At 37.0% G+C, this 17,527-nt stretch overlaps 1 protein-coding gene across 1 annotated transcript in view; it reads left to right on the forward strand.

Annotated features, from left to right (window-relative positions):
* The window catches only part of LOC125177825 (zwei Ig domain protein zig-8-like), an 84,336-nt gene that overhangs the window by 50,589 nt on the left and 16,220 nt on the right, over positions 1-17,527 (forward strand). Inside the window, exons 2-4 of the mRNA XM_047880302.1 lie at positions 4,351-4,499; positions 6,740-6,817; positions 13,122-13,254. Of these exons, the coding sequence (XP_047736258.1) occupies positions 4,351-4,499; positions 6,740-6,817; positions 13,122-13,254 (360 nt within the window). The remainder of the gene's footprint in view (positions 1-4,350; positions 4,500-6,739; positions 6,818-13,121; positions 13,255-17,527) is intronic.

Genomic DNA, 17,527 nt, shown 5'->3' on the forward strand with positions numbered 1-17,527 from the left:
AGCAGCACCAATGATTACACTCTTCAGAGCCCTCGTGCTCCCCAATCTTGAGTATTGCTGCCAGCTTTGGTCGCCACTCAAGGCGGGTGCGGTGCGGAAACTGGAGGCAGTGCAGCGTACCTTCACGTACAGGATCAGCGGCATGAGGGAGCTGAACCTGAACTACTGGGGAAGGCTGAAACAACTGGAACTGTACTCACTGGAGAGAAGAAGGGAAAGGTGTATCATACTGTACACTTGGAAGATGATAAATGGACTGGCTCCCAACTTTGAGAGCGAGACCTCCAAAATAAGGACATATTACAACGCAAGAAGGGGGAGACTGTGCAGGATTCCCCCATTTAATAACCGAGCCGCGGCCAGAGTACAGACTCTTCGTGAGGGATCACTGTCCGTGGTAGGACCGAGGCCCTTTTTATGCCTTGCCAAAAGCGCTGAGAGGAGGGGAGTTTACCCTTGCAACATTCAAGAGACAACTGGACAAGTGGTTGAGCAAGATCCCGGACTGTCCAGTAATGTGAAACTACAATCAGCAAGCGACAAGCAACAGCATCTTGCATCAGCGTGCCCAAATGAGGGCTAATAGACGGAACACGTCCAACGTTACATCCGACGACGACTCGGAGACGGAGGACGACGAAGGCGGCGCATCAGCGTAACCGTGGACTGCGACGTCCTAAACTCATCATAAGGTCATAAGGTCATAAGGTAAGGTCATAAGGACGGACTAGATGAGGGCGGCGGTGATGTCGGCGCTGGATGTTTACATGAAAGCGACGGTGATGCCGGCGATAGAAGCCCTAGATGAGGGCAGCGGTGATGCCTGCACTGGACGGCCAAGATGCCTGCGCTCAACGGCCAGGATGGAGGCGAAAATTCAAAACTTATTACCGGAATATTCACGAGCCTATTTTGCCACACTCAACTTGAACAGGAAATAAACCCTGCAATTGTTCGCTGGCCCAAGCGCAAATAGAGAATAAAATATAGCAAGCGAGTGCCTTAAGGGGACGCAATTTGCTATTGTTCGTGCAATTACCTCAAGCGCGATGGGCAGATAAAATCTGAGGCTGCCTTCATATCAACCCGCCTTTTATCTTTTTGGCTTCGAAACTAATTAGCTTTTGATGTGGCGGCAGAACATTTCCTTGCATTCGAGAATAAACTACGCGTCTCTCTTTTGAAAGTAAATATGCTCCTGATACCGTATGACTGAATGGTACAAATTACCATTATATAACATTCGTTAACAGATTTGATTAATATTCGAAGAATGTAACAGATTTGAGTTACATTACGTGAACGGTAGCTGAATTGAGTAACATTCAAATAATGGTAAAGTTACCGATGGCTAACTATGCTCTCATAGAACTGGCAATTTTATGTAGTTTATCTATAGTGCGATACAAGGATGTTCATGTTATCAAAAACTGTTGTTGTTTTTTCTCAAAAAATTGAAGATGGTAATTTCATGGGATAACATTTTATGTATTCTATCTTTCGTTCGAGCCTTTAGCTTAAATGGACACGAGAAAAAAATGTGCAACTGTTGTGATAAAGATTTTTTATATATTTTTAAATTTATATTTTTAGTATGTGAGGACATGTGTTAGTTTAGTTGTTGCCATCAAAAGCAAGGAAATGCCAAGTAAACCTACAATAATTTAATTGAAAATTCTTCGGAGACCAGCTGCATCATCAGTTTAAAATTTCAGAAATATTAGCTAAATCAACAGAACGACTTTATTTACTTACATGAAGTTTGAACAGCTGATGGAGCAGTGCAATGAATTTATGATGACTTTACTTGAAGAATTCTTTTTCTATACATTCATAGCTAATTTCCTAATTAAAATAATTAATGACACATATATTGGCAGCAGTGTTTGAATATTGTATATTGTTGTTCAAACAGCAATATTTAGATTGTTATTTGAAGAGCTTATACTCACATTTATCAGGATACTTTCAAAACCAGGAACCTGATAATTAAATTGTGGAAAACACACGAAATAAGTATTTAAGCATAGAATACATAAGGTTGAAAATGGATAATATTTAAACACTCGAATTATATTTTTTATTAATTTTCACTCGAATTATATGTTTCTAATCTAGAGGCTACAGCGGTGGGTTATCCTGCTAGATTAATATATAAAGAAAAGCGCGGGAGTTGAAAATAATTGTTAATTTAGAATTAATTTCAATATTTTGATACAAATCATGTATGTATTGGAATGTTCTTATTGGATTCTTATTAAAACCGTGTACAATTTTTATTATTATTTGTTCAATACACAAGAGTTACTGAGTTACTAACAAAGATGGGTGATGCGACGCAGAAACATGTCCATAGGTCTGTTTACTTTTATGAATCTGCCTATTGTATTGTTAATTGTTTCAACTGTAACTGGTCCACTTTATTGCTCCCACTGCATCTCGTCCAGTTTATTGCTCCAACTATATCTCGTGCAGACAATTGTTTAACTTTGAAAGTGATTCTGATAGAACAACGAACATTGAACCGGGGAATATTGATCAAGTAAGTGACAGTGCAATATAGCCTCGCATTTATATGAGGTCATACGCGGAGAAATCACGAGTGAGAGTGCGAGGTGGAGATCATAGGAATAGGGGGATGAGTAGGAGAACAGGAATTAAAGATCATATTAGTACGAGTATGAGTTAGAGATCATAGGAATAGGGGGATGAGTAGGAGAACAGGAATTAAAGATCATATTAGTACGAGTATGAGTTAGAGATCATAGGAATAGGGGAATGAGTAGGAGAACAGCAGTAAAGATCATATTAATACGAGTAAGAGTTAGAGATCATATGTAGGAATAGGGGGATGAGTAGGAGAGCAGCAGTAAAGATCATATTAATACGAGTAAGAGTTAGAGATCATAGGAATAGGGGAATGAGTAGAGGAGTAAAAGATATATTAGTGCGACTATAAGTCAGAGATCATAGGAATAGTCGTATGAATAAGGAATAACGAGTACTAGTGCATGATCACACGAGTATGAGATTATACGTGTAAAATTGTGAGTATGAGAGTTAAGATTGTCTCCGTAACATCAACATGTGAGGAATTTATGAAACAATATCGGTTAAATCGCCATTTCTTACGAAATTTTTGGTAGATGAGCTTAGCCGCGTCAGAGTGTCAATGCTGATTTTAATTTGGCCTGCATCATTCGGATTTTAATGTATCGTATGTTATTCCCTGAAAGCTGGTTTTGCTTCTTGTTTTATATTATTATAATTATTATTATATTATTAAGGAGAGTATGGGAAGAGACCTCGGACAGGCTTGGTTGATTCCTATGAAATTTTTTCACTAAGTAAATTCACTTCCTTCCACTCGTGAGTGAGACAAAAATCAGAATTTCCCCTGTTTATTAAGCTATTTATAATTTGTAGACAATCACAAAAAATAACTAAATTTTGCACTAAAAAGTTACAACGACGGAAGGATAATTTGCAAATTATTGTTTATGAATAGTGCGATTTTTTAGTTTTTTGAGGTGTCAATTGATTTTGCTATTTGTTCACCACTGATCGGTACACCCGGAATTTCTTAACTTGAATCCTTGTTGGGGATCTTTATCACCAAAAGCTAGATAAAAACGAGCCACGAATGAACGAGTAGAAATCCCGCATACTAACAGTTTCCATTAAGGTGTTGTGGAAGGAATTGAGGTAAACAGACGTCGGAAATTTTTCAGCTGTCACCGCACGCGGATTCTTGCCGTGATGAGGGATCAACATCGTTGGCGCTCCGAGTATGAACGCGTTCAAGAACAGACTAGATAAAGCTATGGAAAAATATATGTTCAGATTTGAAATGCCTAGCACCATATCGAACCCGGTGGAAGTCAAGTATCTATTTCAAACTATCGTCTGTCATGAAAAGATCCGGTCAAATGACACGATTTTTGATCTTCTGTGAACAAGGCACGAAGAGTAAAAGAATGGGCGACAGGCCGCACCAGGCCTACTCCTTAGCGCCGACGTCACTGTTATGTTATGTTAAAATGAGGAGCGGGTTAAAATAGATGGCCAACGGTTGGACGGATCCATTTAGCTCTAGCCGACCGTTGGCCATTCCTCGGTTATATGAAAACCCGTGTTTTTTTGTCCGAAAATGCGTGCGGGCTCAGTTCCCTCCTTACAAACAATAGAAGCTTGCTAATCTGACGACTGAGAATGGATTCGTGAAGACATCACTCGCAGACTTCACTGCATCGGGGCAACGAGTCCTAATATTATTATATTATTAAAAAATTTAATTATCTTGCATTATTTGTGTTGAACAAATTATATCATCAGTTTTTTCGTTACCAGTAGACGGTGGAGGCGAGAGGGTGACGCGATACACAAGACACTCTGGCCTCCCTCAGCCATACTTCTCAGCCACACCCACCAATGTGTCGGTGGTGTCAGGACTACCAGCATACCTGCCCTGTAGGGTGCATATGCTGGGGGACAGATCCGTGAGTATTGGGGACATAGTGAGCGCAAGTCTAATTTTCTAGCTGGGTTAGCAGTTCAGTATAAATATGTATCAACATAATCACTAAATAATACGTTATATTCAAGTTTAATTCGACTTAGTTTGAGTTCATATCACCCAGTTTCACACAAATTTGAATTGGTTATTAGTAACGGACATTCTCTTGAAGTGTAATATTTGCTATGCACATTAACATCTTTTCAGGGGTACGAGCTACGCATCTATTACTTGAGTGACCTAGAAGGTAATGATTAGGGATTAATGATCAACATGTATAAAATAGAGATTATTTTCAATGAAGGTCACCACTAACTATGTATTGTCAGGCCTTGGGTCACCACTAACTATGTATTGTCAGGACTTGGGTCACCACTAACTATGTATTGTCAGGACATGGGTCACCACTAACTATGTATTGTCAGGCTTTATTGGCAATCACTCCAGCCTGACGTCCGGGAATATTGGACGCGCTTCTATCATGGCAGGTGAAAATACGAAGGTTCCACCATCGTTACTATCAATTGAAATCTTAGACATGTTAAATATGATGTCGACATGACGTTGAACTATAAAAATATTTATCTTTGGCTGCAAATTAATAATTGTTTGGGAAACTTAGAATCATTGAAAGGATGTTAAAACTCGATATTTTTTAAGTAAAAAATTAATCATCAAAATATCAAAGCAAACATATATATACAAAGTTACTTATCTCCTTTATTTCGAAAAGAAATAAATTATTTACAAAATATTCTATTAAAACTGGTAATAATTACATGTATATTGTGTGACGCAATATTGAGATATTTACTACTCGTAAATTTTTTACAATTAATACGCAAATTTTGCGTCACTTCTATGAGGTATCGTTGGTAACCTGTTATCAGCTATGTATTGTAACTTGAATAATCAACTAGGGGTAGTTTCTTACAATCCATCATGGCTTCATAAGGCGCTAATGCATGTATAATAAATTCATACGGCGTTAATGTATAATAAATTCATGTAATTTTCCTAGCAAAGCTTAACAGGATTTGTGACTGAACTTGTTTCTGACGCATCAAAGTTCAAGGCACGTTCGCGGAGCTAACATTTCATATTCGAGTTCTCGAGTGACGTTAAATTGAATGAGTTAGTCGCGGCAAAGACGTTTGTCATGAACAAGGATATTTTAAGACTAGGATATTTAGCCGGGAACAAAGATAGTTCGCCGGGAGTCCGGAAATTCAGCCTGAATTTCTTCGATTTCTGTGTGCATGTAGAATCGAACAGGAGTTAGCCTCATACTGTGAAATTTGTGCAAATGATGGAATGTAATTTCAGGAGTGACTAACAGCATTATCAAGCGTGATTATTTTTAGAGTTTTGATATATTTTCTTGTCATCGCTTGCATTTATTTTCGAGTTTCTTTGATACTCATGTTCATTGTCCGGTGGTCCGGACTGTTCTCAATATGACATTTCATTAGAGTGGGATTCATTTCATTACCCCCGACATATATTGAATGCTATCCACACATGCAATTACTCCTAGCATTTTATTCAAGTCTCTTTGATGTCAAATTGGTGCAACATGAGTCATGCTCTTTGAAGATATTTCTAACTTTTTTTCAACTTAATCACGATATTGCATGATGTGCCCTTCACTTTCACGAAACGTGCAGTTGCGAAAAAATCTTACATTAGAATATCCCATTGGAATATCCCATTAGAATATCCCATTGAAATATTCGAATGACGTACGGCCGTATATTACAAAAATAAAAAAATTAAGTACCTGCACATGAAATTATCGATAGGAATTTTGAGCCATGTTAAGTATCTCGTTAAAAAACAGGTGCTTCCAAGATGTTTCTTAATAAAATAACAATTACAAATTATTCATTATTTACAAAATATTTCATTATAACTATCTAATAACATGATGTCGCGCGACGTTCGAGCCCAACCTAGGTTCCCTCGACGGAGATATAAAATACAGTAATGAAATTAGAATAAAAATTCCAAATGAATATAAATTCAATTTCTACGAGAAATCATTAGGTTTTCTTCACATTTAATATATAATCAAAATCTCCATCCCGACGAAACTCTTTTCACTCGTCGCAACACATATATAACACGAAAATTCCTTTCAAAATTTTACAATTTGTCATTATGAAAATTTTTTGAAAATGAGCGACAAATTTTTAATTATGAAATCCTTCTTGATGTTCGCAGGTGACGTGGATGCGGATGCGAGACTTGCACATCCTCACCGTGGCTCACGTCACCTATTCTGCTGACGAGCGATTCCAGGTATAAGCACCATATACGAATTTTAATTTGCAGCAGCATATATGAATTTTAATAAGCTGCATCATTATTTTAATTATCTGTCTACTGGAATCTACCCTGATGTCCTAAAACGTGCCCGTGTCATACCAGTTTTCAAATCCGGCAACTCTAATAACGTGTGCAACTATCGCCCCATATCTACTCTACCTTTTCTTAATAAGATTTTCGAAAAAATTCTACACTGCCGACTTACAAATTTTCTTGACAAATTTTCGCTAATATCTGATGATCAATTTGGTTTCCGTAAGGGCACTAACACGACTATGGCAATATTTTATCTAGTCCAAGACCTGTTTATGGCATTCCATGCAAAAAACTACTGTGTTGCTCTTTTCCTCGATTTGCAAAAAGCCTTTGATTGCGTAAACCATCAAATCCTCCTAAGTAAACTCTACCGTTATGGCATCAGGGGGCCTTTTCATTCATTAATTCAATCATATCTAACCAATAAAGAGCAATACGTTTCATTCAACGAGTTAAAATCACCCATTAGACCAATTACGATTGGAGTACCGCAAGGCTCTGTTCTCGGGCCTCTTTTCTTTAACATTTTCATAAATGATATCGCCTGTTCTTTTAACGTGAACTGCAAGCTCTTTGCTGACGATGCCGTTTTCTATGTTTCAAGGAGCTCCTACGATGAAGCGTGTGATCATATTTCGGAGCTAGCTGTGAATTTGTCAGAGTGGCTCAAGAAAAATAGGCTCTGTCGAATCATATGGGGTGGGGTATCTTCTAATTCTAAAAAACGGGTCATCACATTAATAAATAAATCGTTGCGTACTATATTTCGGGTTAGGTATGATGGAAACAATATCCCTTTGACTCGTACTACTGTATTATATAGGCAGTCGAAAATTTTAACACTTGATGATATGTACAAATTTCAGCTTTTAAAATTCATGAATAGGGCACTCTTCCACGATGAACGTCTTTTTAATTCTGCATTCGCCTCTCTTGTTCCCCTACATTCCCATGACACCAGGGGCATGCATTTTAACTTACCCCCGGTTCGGTTAGAAATTGAAAGAAACGGTACAGTTTTTAATTGTGTGAAATATTTTAATGAATTACCTGATGATTTTAAAATTGACTGTTCTAAATTCAGTTTGAAGACTAAATTCCGCGATTTTATTCTTACTCGTTATTAATTTGACTCTGATTAGTTTCGTAAGATTTTTGGTAATTGACTTTTCTCAATAATATTTTTGAAAAATATTATTGTGTAAGTCAACATTGTTTCGACTTTTCGTCTTAGTTGTTTTTACTTTTTTTCGGTTGGGTTGTTACTGCCTTTGTTGAATATCAATTTTAGTCGCCATGTTAGTTATTCTTATATCAGTTTTACTAAAGGTTAGTTTTCATCAGGATGTTTTCAATTTAGTCACTTTCTGTTCCCTTTTGTCTTATCCCATCATCATTATATGTTATTGTTTTTCGATTGTAATATCGCTAATGTCGCCTGTGAAGCTTTTTAGCTTATATGGGCATTCACATGGAAGCATTTTGTATTTTTTTCTCCAAATTTTTGTCATTTTCTTGTTATTGATTTTTTTTATGCTCCTGCGTGAATAAAGAATATATGAATTTTAATTGGCTGCATCATACATGAATTTTAATTAGCTGCATTAAATATGAATTTCAATTACCTGCACCATACATGAATTTTAATTAGCTGTATCATATATGAATTTTAATTTACAGCATCGTTTATGAATTTTAATAAGCTGCATCATATAAGAGTATTGATTAGTAGAATCATATTTGAGTATGAATAAGTAGCTTCAAATTGCTATTGTTCTTATAAGAGCATCATATAAGAGATTCAGACCAACTGCACCATATAGAAATTGTAATTAACATTATATATAAATCTTTTCAAGTTTAGAAAATATTTTAATTTTTAATTCCTTCTATCGCACTCAAACTTGATGGTAAGTTGCATTTTAAATAAAATTTCGTTGCCCATTCTGTTTGAAAACATATACCATCGATATAAAGCTCATATCGACTACCATAAACAGATATATAGGTACGCAGGACAAATTCAACTTAATTTTGCACAACCCATAATTTTAGTGTTCCCCAGAGTCAAAAAACAACTCTGGCCTCAGCTCTGTGAAAATATAAACGGCATTATGGGACATTTTTTACAAGGCCTCAGTAAAATATTTTAATTCATTTTTAAGGGGAAAATTTTAATGGGAAATTAATTAAGAAGGGAAAATTCCTCAAACGTTCAGAGCAGGTTGGTTCATTCACTGAAGCTTCAACATATTATAATAGACTGAACGAGCTCTTTTCTTCACAGGCTGAAGACGTACTTCTACAACAGAATTTAGGCTCTTTCCTTAATAGGAATTTAGGCTCCTGAGTTGCAATTTAAATAATTTCATGCCATTGAGAGAGCAAATTGCCAGCAATAACCTGTTAGACTTTTCCGTCGTCCCGGCCGATGATAAACTATTAGTGAGGCTGAGCTCAACCTAAACAGCGGAAATATCTTTAATGAGAGTTGAAATGATCCTGACTAGCAGCCTGAAGACTGAATAAAAAAATTGGAAATTTATGTGGCCGTTGCCAACATAGTTGAAAATTAGGACCCATTTTACGCAGAATTTTTATAATGGTAGATCGGTGTTAGTAATCAGCCAATACTTTATACATTTTTTGCGTTAATAATAGAGGTGTTATTAATTTTTTTATTGAATGAGTCTGGGGAGACGACGTTAGCCAATTTCCTCCAGATAAGAATTATTAAATTTGTTCAACAGTATAGTGTGTTGACACTTATGGTGATGTGTTGACAGTTATGGTGATGTGTTGACACTTATGGTGATTTGTTAACACTTATGGTGATGTGTTGACACTCGTAGTGATGTGTTGACAGTTATGGTGATGTGTTGTCACTTATGGTGATGTATTGTCACTTATGGTGATGGTGTTGGCACTTATGGTGATGGTGTTGGCACTTATGGTTATGGTCTTGACTCTTATGATGGTGTTGACACTTGTGGTGATGATGTTGGCACTTATGGTGATGATGTTAGCACTTATGGTGATGGTGTTGCCACTTGTGGTGATTGGTGATGGTGTTAACGACAAAACAAATATGAAACATGAATCATCGTAGCAAAAACATACAACAATATATAAGTGAACACTTCATGATACCAAATAAAAAATATTTAAAAATAGTTCTCTTTGGGATACTGCATGGCGTATTCATTGTATTCATTCCTTACCTTCGTAAGCTGCAGGCACATGCCTGGGGAGGGTCCAAGACATGCAGATATCCATGAATTTACATTGGAATTTACACGGGTGCAATCGGTGCGCAATGCGCCCGTCTTGTCGACGTTCCGTGGCTACGTGCATCGAATGAATCCTGGGAAGAATTATTAATTCTGAAATAAGATTACAATTTTAGATAGTTATTATTTATTGTTTTAAGTATTTAAGATTATTTATTTCTAACTATTTAGAGAGCATAGGCAAAGCATTTCAGTAAATCTGTACTCGAGAAAGCGGAGAACTTGCATTTGCATTTTAATAAGTTATCCAATAATAATACAATAATATTATAATAATATAAGGAAAATCAAACTTATGCGTAATATTGCTTTTAAAATGATGAGATTTTAATCAGTGTCAGATATCCCTTCGAATTTTCATTGTTGCCCATGTTGTCAAATTAGAAAATCGTCAACTTGAAGCATTTTTTACAGTGTTGTGATATTAGTGGCAACCATATGATACTAAATATTCAATAGCTAATTTTGAAATTTCCCTAATTTTTTTCAAACCGAAAATATTTTTGACACTCAGAAAAATAAGTGAGACCTTGTCCTAACAGCGATGAACTGTATACCTTGTCTGGGTCATCCTGACACAGTTTAGTCAGGCATAACGGAGTGTCAGAGTTACATGCTGCAAATAAGTCACTATTTGGATAATATGGCCTAGTATTTTTTATCGGTACCTAATTCATGGCCTTATGAATAAAATATTACCCGCATATTTTGAGAAAATTGCCTGTGTGAAAATATTTTTTCTTTCATTCATATCTCAACAAATTTTATTATCATGCATTTTATGTAATTTGTAATTTGTTGTCTATGAAGAACAATCTGATTACGTAAACAATTATTAGAAATATTTCTGCATACGAAAATATTTTTGCTAACAATTCCTCCAAAATCATGAATTTACTGTGCTTTAATGCAAGGAAATTGCAATTTACGGAGAAAATTGACACATTTTTTCAGCTATTGCATCGTAATTAATGTACTAAATGATTACTAATTAGACGTGAGAATGTAAAGAAAACGATGAACCAAATGCTCTGCAACTTTAAACTAAAATTTATTGGTTTTTAATTCTTTCGCTCTAATATTTTGATACTCAGGAGTGATACTTACTGCGTGAGAGCAAGGAATTTCACGTTCTTAACTTTATAATCACTTGATTTTTTCTTCTTTGTTTTTTTTTCAGTTTTTTCGTTGTATTGTTTACGAAAATTTTTGCGGAGAAATTGTTTAAGAGAATTGTTTAATTGTTTAAGAATTGTTTAGGAAATTTTTTTTATTTATCAAAATGGTGACACATGAATAAAAAATTTTTACACAAAACATTTTTTGCCACAGAATCAAACAATAAAAACACATCAGTGCCATCAATATCAACGAGAAGTCTTTAGAAATTCTTCTTTGGTAGAGGTAGCCAAAATCAACATACTAATTAAGCTGATCAACAAATGATGAATTGTTGGCGATCATCATTAGCGATGCGCATTCTGCGTTGTTCGGAGATTCTTTCGCATTAGATTGTGCGATCGAGGACCCGGCAATACGAACTCAATGAAGTAGCATACTGCAGGATGACGCTCATTTTTTCCTACCAGGTCATCATTGCAGGTCATCTTTGCAGGTCATCATTGCAGGTCATCATTGAAGGTCATCATTACAGGTCATCATTGCAGGTCATCATTGCAGGTAATCATTGCAGGTAATCATTGCAGGTCTTCATTGCAGGTAATCATTGCGGGTCGTCATTGCAGGTCATCATTGCAGGTCATCATTGCAGGTAATCATTGCAGGTCATCATTGCAGGTCATCATTGCAGGTCATCATTGCAGGTCATCATTGCAGGTCATCATTGCAGGTCATCATTGCAGGTCATCATTACAGGTCATCATTGCAGGTCATCATTGCAGGTCATCATTGCAGGTCATCATTGCAGGTCATCATTACAGGTCATCATTGAAGGTCACCCTACCAGTTCTCAGTGCACCAAAAACTGGAGGCACGATATCAATCTATCTTGCTATGCTCCGAGTTCCTAAACTTTCCCGATGGAAGAAGAGATGCTTGGAGCGATATATTGACATTTCTGCGACCATGCATGCAATGGCAATTCACATGCAGATTTCAATCGTGTTCTTTGAATCCAGGCCCTAGGGAAACTTGACCATGATCGAAAAATTTCCCCGATCAAAAAATAACTTTGACCGTCCAGGGGAGTACATCTGTTATCATTTACTAAGCTGATAAATATTTCCAATGTAAACAGCTACAATGAAAATAAGTTACGTAAGCAATGGAAATTCGATTAAAAGCCTTAATATATACAATTTGTTGTCCTCTCACTTTGTTAATAACACAGTATATCACGTTGTAGCGGATAGAGTGGCAGACCCACAGGTTCCTATGATTAGACGGACTAGATGGTCACTGAAAACAATCCGTCAATTCTAATTCTCAATATTTATAAATAAACTGCACATATACATTCAGTAAAAGACTTTTCATCTGTGCATTACATAGTTTTATTTAAGACCTCTAAAATAAAATTTCATAGCTGTTCTCATTTGAACTTCTGACACTGCCGGAGATTGACTGAATTGGAATAGCGACTGAACCCTTGACATTGCCAGAGAGTAGGCAGTGTCTGAACCCCTGAAACTACCAGAGATTAACTGGGATATTGCAGGGACTGTACCACTGATACTGTCAGAGATTGGCTGGGTTTAGGCCGCCCCTGAAACCCTGATAATGTCAGAGATTAGTTTGGTGAAGGCAGCACGTGAACCTTGTGACATTGCCAGAGATTGGTTGGGTTAAGGCAGTGCCTGAATCCTCGATACTGCCAGAGATTGGCAAAATATCAAAATTCCTTGCGCTTTTTTTCATTTAATCATTTACATTTCCAGAGATTGGCTGGGCTGATGTAGCGTTTGAGCCCCTGACTCGCTTGTGTCCTGCAGATCCTACACAGCGAGGAGACCGATGACTGGACCCTGAGGATACAATACACTCAGCCTCGGGATTCCGGAGCCTACAAATGCCAAGTCAACTCGCAGGACAAGATTGCAAGAAATGTTTACCTCTCGGTTGTCGGTAAGTTTACTGGCCTGCCGCGCATCTTCCCTCACATTGTCAGATATTTTCAAAGTTTGTTCTTGCCTAATTTTTTTTCCGGTGGTCGCCAGATATTTCTGCCATGCAGCTAAAGTTTGAAAGGAAAGCAGCAGAGTGGACGGTCGTTTCGATTTACCTTCAGTATTGCATATTTTATATTTAGTTTTATAGTATAGTATATTTAGCAAGTTATAATTTGATAATAGAAGTCGTATTCGATTTCTATTCTAAAAAGTTTTAATCTTCGCCGGAAAATTGTTTTATATTTCATGGGTGTTTTTTATACATTTATTTTATTTCCTCTGTTCGTAATCCCAGTTTTATTTGTGTCCCGATATAAGAGACTGACATCCATCAAGATGAAAGAATTTAGCAACTTATAAAGTATAACTTAACGAACGTTAGAGGTGATGCAGGCAAATCGTTATATATGTCAACCAACTATGTATGTATCTTCGGCTACAACAAATGTATTTCCAATATTGTTTGAATGTTCTCCAAATATTCAAGGAACCCTTCAAACATTTCGAGAATAGATAATAAATTCATTGCTAATATATGACCGACCAACCTCACTTAACAGCAGCTAACATACGAGACAAAGCGCTCTCTAGGGAACACTCTCAACTATTTGATTGTAAGTTAGAGCGTGAGCTGCAATTTATAGGGTGAAACGCAATCCAAAATCTTGAGTGAGCAAACGCAGTAATTCAAGGCAAAAGTAATCTGCAAGTAATAGTGAATGCTAGCAACTATTTATGGAATTAGGTTTTGTGCAAGCTAGCGAAAAGCACAAGCCATCCATCGTTTGAACACATAAACTATCAGTTTGGGTAAAACAGAAGCTACCCTTTGGACTAAAATCCAAGCCTGCAAGTAAGGGTAAAATAGCAGCAGCTAGTTAAGGGTAGAAAATAAGCTATCACTTATGGTAAAAAAACGTAAGCATTCCGGTAAAAAACACAATCTACTCTCAGAAGTAAATTAAAAGCTGTCATTGAAGGTATAAAAGAGATTCACATTACGGCAAGGCAGAGGCTGCCATGCAGTTGGTGTAAAGTACAAGCTACAGGTAGGGTTAAACACATTCTAACAATAAGGGTAGAACACAAGCTACCAGTTTGGGCAAAGACAAGCTACCAATTATAGTAAAACTTAAGCTACCAATTAATTTAAACACAAGCAGCAGTTAGGGGGAAACACAAGCTACCAATTAGGATAAAACACAAGCTGCCAGTTTGGGTAAATACAAGCTACCAATTAGAGTAAAAACTCGAGCTACCAATCAAGGTAAACACAAGCTATAGTTAGGGTGACAAACAAACTATCAGTTAGGGTAACAACCAAGCCACAAGTTAGGGTAAAACACAAGCCACCAATTAAGGTAAACACAAGCTATAGTTAGGGTGACAAACAAACTATCAGTTAGGGTAACAACCAAGCCACAAGTTAGGGTAAAACACAAGCCACCAATTAAGGTAAACACAAGCTATAGTTAGGGTGAAAAACAAACTATCAGTTAGGGTAATAACCAAGCCACAAGTTAGGGTAAAACGCAAGCAGGATGTTGATGTTGAGTTCATGTTGCGTGGCCTAACAAAGTCAGGCGCTACAGGCGGAGCGTCGCTGTATTCCACCGAAGTGATCGCGGTTGCAGTAGCTGTAAAGTCTGTGATCCGCAGACTTTACGCCAGCGCTGCCGCCAATCTCTCGTACATTTCCATGCTTACTTGTGAGATTTACATGTGAATCTGCATAATTGAATTGGATGTGAAGGCTAAAACATGCCTTGGTGTCAAGCCGAGGAGACGCGTGTTTGTCACGTTGCAAATGTCGGTCGCGCTATTGGATCGCATTGCCGGGACTCGGAGCGCTGAAATACCATGACTTTGTCTCGAAAGTCAATAATTTTAGGTCGCGAGTGAAAGACTATTCCAAGAAAATTATTCCGTTTTAGCACCCATTAAGCTAAATACCTAAAGAGTGCTCTGTGACGATCTCATTTTAATATAGTTATTTAACTTAACACTTATTTGATGTCTGTGTAAACCTTCAATCGCGGAAGCAAACATGCCTCTCGGTTGTATTTTTCGTAAAAATCGCTATAAGTTATCGTATTCCAAAAATATGTTATTCCTATAATATATAAAAACAGTTGAAAGTGAAGCCACGCGTCCTGGATATCAGTCGTCTACACACAAGTTACCCATAAAACAGGATTTCATGAAGTGCTCAGTATCTTTGCACTTGTCTCACCACTAGCACACGACTGTCAGCTTCCTGGGTATCAGTCATTAATATATTAGTCTCTCATCAACAAAGATTCCACGAAGTGCTCAGTGTCTACACACTTTCCCAACCGCTTGCTCTCATCTTTTTGGTTTTCTTCAGCTAAAGTACCGAGCAAATTTTGCTGAGAGCTTTTTAGCGGGTCTGAAGGGCAGTAAAGTGCAGTTTTCTTCGCTCAGGCGCTAAAGTGTGGTTTGTGGCCATGAATTCTTCAACCGCCGCATTGAGACGACTTCTATTTTTTTTTCACTGTACTGCAACGGCATGGGTTGATAATGAATGCATTCTCTGCACCAACTAGAGAAAGTAAAGAAACAGTTGATTATGTTCGAATATCTCACTCCTATTTTCCTCTTACAAATAGACCGATATAATCATTTAATGCCAGGTAATGAATTTCTAATGCTCTGTTCAGGTCAGATCAAAGCTCATGGGTTGAAGCGGAGTAAAATTAAACCTCGTCAGTCAACAATTTTCGGCTTGAATTGTTCCATTGTGGCTGGATGAAAAATTTGAATTTTTAAAGCAACAGGTAAAGGCGTTCTCCGGCTCTTGCCTTGCCTTTGTGCCTTGGCAAATGTCTTCACACTGCAGTAATAAAAATAATGCGCAGTTCTCTCGTGAATAAACTCGACAACGACGCCCATGTCTTAACCAAGGGTCGGATTTAGGGAGAAAATGGCAAGTCAAATGCGATTTTGCGTCTTCCATGTAGAAGGATTCAAAAATTTATTTGGGTTTGTGTCTTATCGAATAACTTTTTACTGAAGTTTTGACCTACGAAAGAAATAAAGCTCAATAAGTTTAGCACTTTATAATTTTCTAGCCGATTAAATAATACTTAGTTGTACGGAAAATTGAATTATTCTCCGAAAATAATCCCAAGTAAATGCTTCCTATGAAGACTTACGGTATTATTTTATTAGAAAAATAAATATATTATTTGCGATCAATATTCAACACAATTGTACATTTTATACCTTGAATTGCAAAATTCTGTACACGATTGTGCAGTGTACTTTAATAGATTACAATTCATTGGCTACTACTTTTGAATTAATTTCTTAGAAATCCGCATTTTGAAAGAAAACTCTTTCTCTAAAGTTTATCGGCACCAAAAGTGTCTCAAAGTAACGTCTTCCTTTCAAATCTAATTTCAGGAAAGGATTTTTTTCAAATGTTCTGTCACAGTTTCGCTGACGATGACATTTTCTCAGCAAAGACCATCCACACCGTTCAACTCGTTCAAGCAGCCGTGGCATTCAAGCAAATGTTTTAAAAATTGGTACAAAATCCGTATTTAAATTTGAGTATTACAAATCAATATAGGTTAACAAATGTTTTAAAGATTGGTACTAAATCCGTATCAAAATTTGAGAATGACCAACAGGATGACTCAGAAACGGGTAAAAGGTACATCACTATAGAATAAATTCTCATTCATTTATTTCAATGTAAAGTGCAGATCATTTCAACAACGATTAAATTAACCATAGTTATTTTACTGAACCTGAAATTGTCCTAATTTATATTAATTAATTACAGTCAAATATTGAATATGTACATGACCAGAATTTGATTTTTCAAAAACTAGAGGTGGTAAAGCAAACGACTCTCCAGGCAAACGACGTTAGAACTACGTTGATTACGAGCTGATTTCGTTGAATCAACGTTATTTCAACGTTATATGCCTGATGGCCACCTATGATTACCGAGGGTACAGCAGAAGAAAACCAAACCCTCCAAGCAAATTACGTTGGAACAACATTGATTATGAGTTGATTAAGCAGCACTATTTCGACGTTATTTCAACGTCAGATGCCTGGTTGGATGGAAGAGAAGCACGGCAGGGAGCAAGCAGTTCCATCGAAACTGCAATTGCTTCTCGATATCGGGGAAGTTATAACCTGCACTCGAGTGTCCCATTTACACGGAACGCTTGAGTGTCGGTCGGTTTTTCGAA

Source organism: Hyalella azteca, unplaced genomic scaffold, assembly GCF_000764305.2.
Source record: "Hyalella azteca isolate HAZT.00-mixed unplaced genomic scaffold, Hazt_2.0.2 contig5139, whole genome shotgun sequence".
NCBI classification, from domain to species: Eukaryota; Metazoa; Arthropoda; class Malacostraca; order Amphipoda; family Hyalellidae; genus Hyalella; species Hyalella azteca.